At 43.1% G+C, this 11,785-nt stretch overlaps 1 protein-coding gene and 1 pseudogene across 1 annotated transcript; one reads left to right on the top strand and one right to left on the bottom strand.

Annotated features, from left to right (window-relative positions):
- The first annotated feature begins 3,650 nt into the window (after positions 1 to 3,650).
- PROP1 (PROP paired-like homeobox 1) lies at positions 3,651 to 6,129 on the top strand. The gene is made up of 3 exons (XM_033096904.1): positions 3,651 to 3,891; positions 5,099 to 5,331; positions 5,784 to 6,129. Exons 1-3 carry the CDS (start codon positions 3,783 to 3,785, stop codon positions 6,120 to 6,122), a joined length of 681 nt encoding a protein of 226 aa, XP_032952795.1. The 5' UTR covers positions 3,651 to 3,782; the 3' UTR covers positions 6,123 to 6,129.
- Positions 6,130 to 9,372: 3,243 nt separating this feature from the next.
- On the bottom strand, positions 9,373 to 10,248 carry LOC117017044 (heterogeneous nuclear ribonucleoprotein K-like; annotated as a pseudogene).
- Positions 10,249 to 11,785: the final 1,537 nt, after the last annotated feature.

The raw sequence follows: 11,785 nt of genomic DNA, 5'->3' as shown, positions 1-11,785 counted from the left end.
CAAAAGATTATACAAGAATACTATGAAAGGCTATATGCCAACAAATTCAATAATCTAGAAGAAATGGACAAACTCTTAGAAATATATAACCTTTCTAGACTGAACCATGAAGTACTGGAAGACTTAAAATAGACTGATCTATAGTAAGGAAATTGGAACAGACATCAAAAATCTCTCCCCGCCCCTGCACACACACACACAAAAAGGCCAGGACCAGAATGCTTCCCTGGTGAATTCTACTAAACATTCAAAGACTTAATACCTACCCTTCTCAAACTCTTCAAGAGGAGGGAATACTTTCTAACTCATTTTACGAGGCCAAGATACCCTGATAAACATACGAGGCAATGTCAACACAGAAAAAGAAAATTACAGGCCAATATGTCTGGTGGACATAGATGCAAAAATCCTAAACAAAATACTAGCAAATTGAGTACAACATATGAAAAGGATAATAAATACATCATGAGCAAGTGGGATTCATTCTAGGGACACAAGGATAGTTCAATATATGCAAATTAATCAATGTGATATACCATATTAACAAAAGGAAAGATAAAAATCTCAATCATTACAACTCCATCAGGTAGGTAGAGTCGATCCTCATTATTTGTGGGTTCCGTATTTGCAAATTCAGCTACTCACTACAATTTGTTTGAAACCCAAACACCGATACTCTTTTGCAATGCTCTTTGGCGTGTCTGTGGTTATTTGCAGCCATGTGCGTGCACAGAGGCATGAAACATTTGAGTTGCCAGATTCCTAGTTGAGGTCAAACAAGGCAACTGCTTTGCCTTCTTGTTTCAACTCTCATACTGTATACAGGAGACTTTTTGCATTCTACTTAGTGCCACTAGTTTGCACACATTTGTGCTTTTGGGGGAGTGGGTAATTTTGCTGTTTGAAATGCATAAATGTTGAAGTGTTGACTGGTGTTCCCAAGTGCAGGAAGGCCATGATGTGCCTTATGGAGAAAATATATGTTAGATGAGCTTTGTTCAGGCAGGAGATATAGTGCTGTTGGCCGTGAGTTCTATGTTAATGAATTAACAATATGTATTAAACAAGGTATCTTTAAACAGAAACACACATTCAATAAGGTTATGTATTGACCGGTTAACAAAAATGTATCCAGAGGCTAACAGGAACCTACTTCCCCCAGGAGCAATGGTTCAATATTCACTAATTCAGCGTTTGTAGTGACTTTATGCAACATAACTAACCACCTCAAATAAACAGAATCAACTGTATTAATTTCCCCAGGACACAAAGCTGAGGCACAGCGATATTAAGTAATAAGCTCAGGATCACATAACTAGTATGTAGAAGAGCTGGGATTTGAAGCCCTGGCAGTCTAGCTCCAGAACCTATACTCTTCCCCACCACAGGATTCTGCTTCTTACAGAATGAGAGATTCCTGGGTGTCAGGCTTCTTAGAAGGTCAGGGTTGGGGTGGGAATCAGGCTGCCCTGGAGAAACAAATGCCTCTAAATATCCCAGCCTCCTAAGGGATCATGGTATTCTGGAATGTCAAGTCGAAGGTATAATATCTCAATGTCCTCAGGGAGCAGGGTAGTGAGTCAGAGTTTCTTTGTGATATATCAAAGTGTCCTAGGAAATTAGGCTGTACTGGATGGCTGGTCAGCGTTCCCTTATAAGGTTAGGGTATCTTGAGGTAGCAAGGCGTACTGGAATTCGATGTTTGCTTGTGGGGCCAAGTTGACTACATGTTACTGGGTCTCAGGAAGTCATAGCTGTCATGGGGTTCAGGTTGCTCGAGGAGGTCACAGACTGTATATCTTGAGGTACGGGAGAGGGATTGGTGTCTTGGATCAGTGCTTCTCAACTTTAATGTTGTTATGGACTGAATATGTCTTCTCCCAGTTCGTAAGTGGAAACCCTAACCCCAATGTGCTGGCATTTGGAGGTGGGGCCTTTGGGAGGTGATTCGGGTTAGATGAGATCATGAGGATGGGTCTCATCTAAGAGTAAGGGTCACCAGAGCTGGTCCACTCTCTGCCTTGTAAAGGAAGACACAGGAGATGGCTGTCTGCAGCCCAGGCAAAGAGCTCTCACCAGAAACTGAATCAGTTGGCACCTTGATCTTGGACTTCCCAGCCTCCAGGACTGTGAGAAATAAATATCTATTGTTTAAGCCACCCAGCCTTTGGTATTTCTTTATGGCAGCCTGAGCTGCAAATGTACAAATGTACATTCAGTGTTTCTGGGGATCTTGTTGCAATGCAGATTTCGATTCAGTAGGACTGAGGTAGGGCCAAGATTCTACATTTCTGAGAAGCTCCAATATGTTGCTGATGCTTTTGATCCATGGACTGTATTGTAAGTGTCAAGATCCTAGAGGATTATGATGATTTTCAGTTTTGAATTGTCAGAGTGCTTTTAAAGGATATGTGTAAAGGGTTAGCATGACCTTGGGGGATCGGACTGTTCTATGGGTATCATGTATTCCAAGGGAGTTAGGGTGTCCTCATTGGGTCAGTGTGTCCTGAGAGCTTAGAACTTCATGGTGGGGGCAAGGGGATCTTTTAGTAGAGGTGAAATGTTCTGGGTTTCAGTGTGTCCTAGAGTATCCGAGTCCTGGTGTATCAGGTTGTCTTTAAAGTGTCACAATGTCCTAGGGATGTCAGAATATACTTCCTGGGTCTATGTAAGAAGCAGAGTGATGTGGGGGTCAGGGTGTCCTGACTGCTCAGGGACTCCAGGTGTGTCATGGTTCCCTTGAATAATCAGAACTTCAGGATGTCATGGAAATCGGTCTCCTGCAGAGTCCTGAAGTCCGAGGGGGTCAGGATGCACCAGGAATCCAGATGCTCTTGAGGATCAGGATTTTCTGAAGCTCTGGGTGACCTTGGAAGGTCATGAAGACCTGGGGGTTCTGGTGAATGAGGAGGTGACATTTGGGGGAGGAAAGCAGTGAGTACATGAGAACCCTGGTGTCCTAGAGACTCATCGTATGGTTCAGGTTGATCTGAGGAGGAGTCTAGTGTATTCTGAGAATCAGAACATCCAGGAGGGGCCAGAACGCACTTGTGTCTTTCAGGGTTTTCAGTTTTCTAGCAACAGGCCCTTGGGTGTCCCCCACTGGCTGAAATGCCAGGCAGGCCCTGCTCCTGGCCCCCATCTGCTCCCTCTCCCCCGTGGTGGGGTTCTGAGGAGGGGTCTTAGGAGAAAGGCATTTTCTCTTCCTTCCGCTGCCTGCTCCCAGGAGAGGATTTAACAGGACAAAAGAATTTGGTCCTCTGGGAATACGAGCTCTTGGCCCCAGTCCCTGGACCCTCCAACAGAGCACCTTCCCTCATCCGGCTTGTGATCCTCCCCTGAGGATGGGGCTCCGGTGACCAGGCAGTGATTGGATGGGCCCACAGGGCGAGGAGGAGGTCACTCCTTCAAGACTCAGGGAGAAAGAGGTGGTGTGGGATTGCAAGCTGGGAAAGTAGGCAGCTGAGAGCAAAGAGGGAGCACGGCATACCGGCATACCAGAGTGAAGGATAGGGAGAGGAAAGTAGAGACAGAAACAGAGAAACAGGGTGAGGGCAAGACAGAGAGAAAGAGATGGTACTCAAGTGAAGGAACGGGGGATTAGAAAAAAGCAGAGACTGAAAAAGACAAAGATATCTATATCGATTTCCACTCAGAGAGACGTATAAACAGAGGGAGAAGGAGCGAGACAGCAGGCGTAGACGGGAAGAGCAGGAACAGAGAACCGACCCAGAATTAGAGACTCAGGGGCACCAGACACGGGACTGTGTTTGTTGTTAGACATGGAAGCCGAGGGGAGGGCTGAGCAGGGTCAGCAAAAGAAGGGGCGAGTTTGCAGCAGCCTCTGGCCTGAGAGCTGCCCAGCCGCTGGGACTCAGACCTCCACGGTGGGTGAGTGCATCTCTGGGGTGATCCTAAGGAGGCCGCAGGTGTGGGGGCTCCATGCCTGGGCTCCTGTAGGGCACTGGTTTGCCACAAGGAAGGTGAAAACGAGAAATAAAAGCCAGAATCCTAGAATGTTAAACCATGGGAACCTTAGAAAGCCTGGGCAACTCCTTCGCTTCACAGACTGGGGCACTGAGGCCCTGGCGTGGATGAGCTGCTGAATAGCACACATCGTGGCAGGGCAGAGGCAAAGCTGAATGTCTCCTCAGTCCTGACCTCAGAGTTTGCCCGTTGCACTGCCTTCTCTGAGGAGGGAGCTGGACGGGCCAATGTGAGGAAAGCAGGGGACCAGTGGCTCAACGCAGGTGTGTTCCCAAGGTAGACAGTGAGCACTGGGTGGGGCCACACCCCGGGTCCCCATGGGGATGGGGGCCTCCTCTGCAGACATCTCCTTTTCTCAGTGTGTGCCTTCCAGGTGTTTCTTTTTGCTCCCTGTTCTCTCTTCCCCGGCTGGCTCTCAGACTAATTAGTGTGGGGGCTTAGGGAGCCTGTGGGAAGGACAGGCAAGCCTTTCCCACGAGCTCAGGTTCCTGCAGCCTAGAGGCCCGGCTGGGCCGGAATAGGAGAGAAGATGAAATGTACATGAGGGAAGGGTGTGTCTGAGCGGAAGAGGGGGAAATATTTCATCCTCCCAGGTGAGGGGTGTAGGAGGATGGGAGTGATACAAAGAAGGTTTAACGTGAATGTGAGTCTGAGAGCAGGGATGAGTCTGAGAGAACGAGACAGTTTGTTAGGATGTCAGAGCAGATGGAAGATCCACAGGGTGAGACCCAGCAGGGTAGCATGTGTGCTCAAAGAGGTGAAAGGCACATGAGGGCATGTTCCAGGGGATATATCTGAGGAAATAGAAGAGGGACGGGCGTGCACTGGGGAGGTGAGGCTGACAGAGCGTGAGTGCCCACGAGGTGAGGTGAGTCTGAGAGGTGTACCCTGTGTGGAGAGCACAGCCTGGGTTAGGAGACTCAGAGGGGAAGCAGGGCCAAAGCTGAGCTGTCTTCAGCTAGTTGTGAAAGCTGAAGGATTTCCGGTCAGAGCAAAGTGTATGAGCAGCATAGGGGCACTGAGTAGAATCTGGGGGAAAGCAGCATATGTGGCCGGGGGTGGATGGGCAGATCCACTTGGCAGCAACCTCTCCCTTCCCCTCCATCCTCAGACACGAGCACTCAGCCCTACAGAAACCTCTCTGGTGTAGGAGTGGGGAGACCAAGGCTTTCCCCTCAAGGAGGACAGAGGGGTCACCCGCACTCCCGGCGCCGCCACCGCACCACCTTCAGTCCAGCACAGTTGGAACAGCTGGAGTCAGCCTTTGGGAGGAACCAGTACCCCGACATTTGGGCCCGAGAGGGCCTGGCCCGGGACACAGGTCTCAGTGAGGCCAGAATACAGGTGATGCCCCAGGATCCCCCCTTCCTCTTGGAAGAAGTGCCGTTTGGGGGCTCAGGAACTACTGAGACACAAATTCTCATAGGCGTTATAACCCCAACCTGACATTCATCAGAACATAGCCTCATCCATCAGTCCACATAACCTCATCCTCCTCGGGACTGCCACTTGAGTTTGAGCCTAGCTCTAACCTAATCTGCCTTGAATTTCAACACCTACCTCCAACCTTAATAGTGATGTGAATTCCAACACCCAAGTTGAGGGTGTTGGTACGGGTCTCTCTGTCAGTGGCCTGGCTCAGACATGCGTTCTGGAGAGCTTTACTTCCTCTGACGATGTGGGAGAGACTTATGCCTTGTACCTGTACCTTCTGTCATTGGGGAGGGGGGCTGCATGGGACAGTGCCCCCTATTTAAGAGCAGGGCTCTGATGTGGCTATTCTCCTTACTCCTCAGGTCTGGTTCCAGAACCGCAGAGCTAAGCAGAGGAAGCAAGAGCGGTCACTGCTCCAGCCCCTGGCCCATCTATCTCCTGCAACCTTCTCTGGTTTCGTGCCCGAGTCCCCTGCTTGCCCCCACTCCTACTCAACACCATCTCTACCGGTGACCTGCTTTCCTCACCCTTACAATCATGCCCTTCCCTCTCAGCCCTCTACAGGTGGTTCTTTTGCTCGACCCCACCAGTCTGAAGATTGGTATCCCACCTTGCACCCAAATCCTGCTGGTCATCTGCCCTGTCCCCCACCTCCATCCATGCTTCCTCTCAACCTTGAGCCACGAAAGTCCTGGAACTAAGGTCAAATAGGTGCTGATAAGGTAATTCCCCAGACTGTGGCCCTCGCGACACACAGAGAAAACTAGGTGGCTTCCTTTCCTCCTAAGGCTAAAGTAGAAATATGTTGAGGGGCAGCTCAGAGATTGGGAATTTAAGAAGGGAGATCATGATGAAGACTCATTGGGGTGATTAAATGAGAGAATTTAGGGAGGCGGACCGACTGGAAGATATACGTACATCTCCATGGAGGTGACTGGAGAAGAGTGGTACTGATGGAAGCAATTGTTGCTGCTGGTGGATGGAAATGGTTGAAGGAGATAGAACTTGCAGGGCTTCACTCATTGAGATCATGATTGAAGGTCTTCATCCCAGCTGTTTCTAGCTGATTTCAAGAACAAAAGTCATTAACTTTTGTTCATTCTATCCTAGAAATATCTCTCAAATTTATTCTTCTCCTTTCCATTCCAGCAGACACTTCACTTTTTCTGGCCCCTGTTTTCTAATTACCTTCGTTGGTTGCCTTAGCTCCAGTCTTTCCCACTTCCAACAGACCTTGCAAATCCAATCGTCAAAGAATGTCTCTTCAATGTCTTATAAAAAATAAATAATATCTGATTCACTTGGCCTGTAAGAGTCTTCAACATTCATGTTTTAACATATGTGGTTTCTGATAGAGAAGTTTCATTTGAGCAAACTTTCCCATGAGCAAACTATGAGTCTTGAGGATCTTAAGAACTCCTTCCCAGGAAAGAACCCTCTGTGAAGGGCCTTGATCTGAGCCCTCCCAACATAAACATCGTGTGGCCTAGTGGGTGGCACCATTTGGTATATCCACATTGCTTCTAAGGTACTTGTTTTGCTCATTACTTATTTATGTATAGGCCTGCCTTACTTATTGGCAGGTCTGTTGAAGAATTCTGAGTAAACAAGTCTCTAGAGATGAATATGCATGTCGTTTGTAGTTTCTTATATATACTCATATTATTAAAAAATTCTGGAATCAAAACTTCTATATTACACATTTTCACTCCCATGTAATTACGGCCTTGGGCCAGACTGCCTTCCAGAAAGATTATATGTACCAGTTTGTAGGCCTCCAATAGTACCTGAGTGTTGGTTTCAGCACATGCTTGTCAACCTTTATCATTTTTGACAATTTGTTAATTGAGAATGAAGTCTCCTTGTTACTTATTTTTAAGTTTTCATTCAATCAATTTCTAGGGAGAGTTAAAATAGTTTCATGTTTATTGGCAATATCCGTGTTTTCTTTTCTGCATTGCTTCTCTGAGTTATTTGTATATTGATATAGTTATCTTTTAATAGTGTTTGAGAGCTCTTTGTGTAGTGGGGATATAAATGCCTATTCTTATATGTTGCAACTATTTTTTTACCTTTTCCTATTTGTGTCTGCGCCTTTTTAAACAAGGGTTTCCTGAGAGAATTAAGACCGAATGCTGTCGGTACCAACTGTATGGAATGAATTAACTTCTGTTATTAGTATCTAGAATGCTACCGCTTATGTAGAATTGGTAGAATTGAAAAATAGCCAATCACTTCATTTTTTGTGTTCTGTGGTTCAGATGAGGAACCTCTGGTGAAAAACCTGCACTGTTTTTACTGGTTTCACCCATATTTTCTGCATAATTTGGATCAAAATATTATGCCTTGAATGATCTGAAATTTATTTTAGTATGTAAAGTAAAATAGACATGTAATTTCCCCTCAATCAGCTGGTTTTCAATATAATTTATTTAATAGTCAAATATTGATTTGCAAAATCATATTTTTTTTATATACTAAGTTCTCATATATACACGGGACATTTGTAGACTCCTAATTCTTTCCCATCAATTAACATCTCTATTCTGACACCAGTACCATACTGTTTCAATTACAAACATTTAAGGATTATTGATATCTTGAAAGTGTTAAGTTCTCTTACCCAATGCTCTTTGTAACAAGGCAATGCAAAAGAAAAAGTTCATATATGTGTATATATACACACACACACACACACACACACACACACACACACATACATATATATATCATATATGTATTAACCCGGATTAATCTTGAGCACAAAAGCCTCATGTTGTGCAAAAAAATTATTTTCAAAGAAATACCTTCAATATATCATTCCATTTATATAAAGTTTGAAATATGCAAAATAATTTTGAAAGTGACCAAAAATTTAAATATGTGTACTTTTGCATATTATATATTAGGAGACATATATGTAACTAAACTTTGAGGACGTCCAATTTCAGGAGGGAAAAAGCACAGTGTGATCCAGGAGGAATACACAGTGGTATCCAATTCTTCTGGGGCACATTTGCATTCGTTACATTAGTTAGTCCTAAGACTTTTTGGAATGTCTGAAATATTTCGTAATAATTATGTAAGTTAATGATCTTGTCCATTCCCTATTCAACTGGACATCATGAGATAAACAACATTAATAGTGTGTATCTGTCCACACTATTTATACTCATACAAAAATATGCATACACACACTATCATTCTTCCTTTTAAAAAGTAAAAATGGAATCACATATATATATTCCTTAATGTGTGTGTGTGTGTATATATATATATACACATATATATATATATACACACACACACATATATAATCAATATACAGTAAACAAAAAATGGTAACTTCCATGGCTGAAAGTCTTTTATTTTTCATTTTATTTTATTTTATTTTGGGCTAACTGAATTTATTTTTTAAATCATAAAACGTTTCTTAAAAAAGAGCATTACATTCTGCACACTGCTCTGAATAGTTGCCAGGGACATATCGACTATTGTGCCTTTTCCTTCATGTCTCCCCCGCCCCCAAATGTCACAGTACCACAAAGAAAAGTGTTCACAATAATCACATAGGGGTAATTTTCCCATTTAACTAACAATGAACAAAAATTCAAATTCACTCACTATGCTGCTGTTTCAAAATTTCAATGTAAGTGTTTGCATGCTCTTCCCCTCCAACCCTGTTTGTAAAGAACTAAAATCTGGTGAAGAGCAAAGATTTCACTACACCTCAAATGCAGAATACCTAGGAAGCAGAGGATGTTGGTTTTTTAAACAGAAGCAGATGAAAAAAAAAGAAAGATGCAGGACTCCTTCAGTTCTTCACTAGTCTTAGAAAATCTTTCCGGAATACGGCTTCACACTATAAAAAACAAAAAAAGAATGTCTTGCGGTAGAATCCTTCAACATCTGCATACGGCTTCACACTGTTCTGCAGCAAATACTGGGCATTCAGGATCTGCTCCTGTGGTCCTGTAAGGGTAATGGTCTGATCTTCCGAACTTCCACAGGCTCATCAGTTTTGATCGAAGTTCTACACTCATGATTAATTTGTTTAATCTGCTGACCACCTATGCCAATAATGGATCCAGCCAGATCTTTGGGAATAGTTAGTAACTTGGTAAGTAATAATAGGTCCACCAAATTGGGATCGTAAGGCTGTGCACATCCCTTGATGGGAGACTCTGATGTAAGATCAAGGATGATCTGGATGCACTCTGCAACCCTATCAGGTTTTCCTCCAATAAGAACGACTCTGTCAGCGGAATGAGGACAGCACTCCTGGAAAAAGCTTGATTGTTTTCAGAGTGTTCTCTCAATGTTCTTTGATTTTAGCACCTTTGACCCCAATAATTCCTCCTGCCAGACTCTGATAAACCAACACTCTCACCGAGCAGTCAAAGTCGCTTCCTTTATAGTGTTGGTAATTTAAGCCTTCCGTAGCATCGGATTCGAGCGGGAGCTGGCTGGTGGCAGTGGGTGATGGCAACTGCAGGCCCTCTTCCAAGGTGGGGATGATTTTCTTCAGAATTTCTCCAATTGTTTCAACATCAGCACTGATAGTCAATGTGTGCTCGGGCTACTGCCGTCTGGGGCTGAAACACTGGCACTGTCCTCTGTACGCAGAGCCTGAATATACTTGCCTCTTTTTCCAACCACTGCCCCAGCATTCTTGCTCTGAAGCAGAATGCATAATTCAACCATCTCATCAATGTTTCAAGATCTTTTAAAAGCTTGTTCCTCTTCCATATCTTTTGCAGGGCATTTACCAAATTCACCACAGGTTTTGGTGTTGGTGAAGGTTTCCTCTGGCTGTTCAGTTTGCATTTTCTTGGATTAAATGGACACACCAATGTATAGGCTGTAAACAAGTGGGACATAGGCAGGATGTGGAGGTTGGTGCCGCTGAGAAACAGAGGATAATCCTGAAAGTCTTTTAAAAAGAAGACCAGAAACCATAAAACTCCTAGAAGAAAATACAGGAAGTAAATTTGCAGACCTTACCCTTAGTGATATTTTCACTGATATATCCCCTTGGGCCAAAAGAAAAAAATAAACATGTGAGATTACATCAAACGAAAACGATTTTTCACAGCAAAGGAAACATTCAATAAAACAAAAAGGCATCCTACTGACTGGGAGAAGATATTTGCCAATGATACATCTGATAAGGGGTTAATATTTATAAAAAAGTCATACAACTCAACACCAAAAAAACAAATAATCCAATTAAAAAATGGGCAGAGGATAGGAAGAGACATTTTGTCAATGCTTTTTCTGCATCTATTGATATAACCATATTATTTTTATAATAGTTTTCATTTTGTTAATGTGGTGCATTACATTAATTAATTTGTGGATATTGAACCAACCTTGCACACCAGGAATGAATCCCACTTGGTGGTGCTCTATGATCTTTTTAATGTATTGCTGATTTGGTTTGCTAATATTTTGTTGAGGATTTTTGTGTCTACGCTCATTAGGGATATTGCCCTATAGTTTTCTTTTTTTGTAGTGTCTTTGTATGGTTTGGGGATCAGGGTAATAGTGGCCTTGTAAAATGAGCTTGGGAGCCTTCCTCCTTCTGGATTTTTTGGAATAGTTTGAGGAAAATAGGTGATAATTCTTTTTTGAATGTTTGGTAAAATTCACCTGAGAAGCCATCTCGTCCAGAGGTTTTGTTAGTTGGGAGCTTGTTCATTAGTGATTCAATTTTGTTGGTAGTAATCGGCCTGTTCAGATTTTCTGTTTCTTATTGATTCAGCCTTGGAAGTATGTATGCTTCTAGAAATGTATCCATTTCTTCCAGATTGCCTAAGTTGTTGGCATATGGTTGCTCGTAGTATTTTCTTAAAATGTTTTGTATTTTTGTGGTGTCTGTTGTCAGTTCTCCTCTTTCATTTTTGATTTTATTATTTTGGGTCCCCTCTTTCTTTTTCTTGATGAGCCTAGCTAAAGTTTTGTCAATTTTGTTTATCTTATCTTGGTTTCATTGATCTTTTGTATTGTTTCTTTGGTCTCTATTTCATTTATTTCTGCTCTGATCTTTATTATGTCCTTCCTTGTATCCCTTTGGGCTTATTTTGTTGTTCTTTTTCCATATCCCTTCGGTGTAAAGATAGACTGTTGATTTGAGATTTTTCTTGTTTCTTGCTTCATTGTTTCTTTAGGTAGGCCTGCTATGAATTTCCCTCTTAGGGAATTGCTATGAATTTCCCTCTTAGAACTGCCTTCACTACATCCCATAGATTTTGGGTCACTATGTTCTCATTTTCATTTCTCTCAAGGTATCTTTTGATTTCTTCCTTGATTTCATTGTTGACCCATTCATTATTTAGTAACATGTTATTCAGCTTCCATGTGT

The sequence above is a fragment of the Rhinolophus ferrumequinum genome, chromosome 24 (genome assembly GCF_004115265.2).
Source record: "Rhinolophus ferrumequinum isolate MPI-CBG mRhiFer1 chromosome 24, mRhiFer1_v1.p, whole genome shotgun sequence".
Classification (NCBI taxonomy): domain Eukaryota; kingdom Metazoa; phylum Chordata; class Mammalia; order Chiroptera; family Rhinolophidae; genus Rhinolophus; species Rhinolophus ferrumequinum.
The sequence above is the reverse complement of the archived record's forward strand: the minus strand, read 5'-3'. Positions and strand labels throughout refer to the sequence as shown.

Excerpts from the sequence above, each read along its gene's own strand:
- PROP1 (XM_033096904.1), top strand. The coding sequence starts at position 3,783 with ATGGAAGCCGAGGGGAGGGCTGAGCAGGGTCAGCAAAAGAAGGGGCGA. Across the intron at positions 3,892-5,098 it reads GACTCAGACCTCCACGGTGG|ACACGAGCACTCAGCCCTAC; the intron begins GTGAGTGCATCT and ends CTCCATCCTCAG. Across the intron at positions 5,332-5,783 it reads TCAGTGAGGCCAGAATACAG|GTCTGGTTCCAGAACCGCAG; the intron begins GTGATGCCCCAG and ends CTTACTCCTCAG.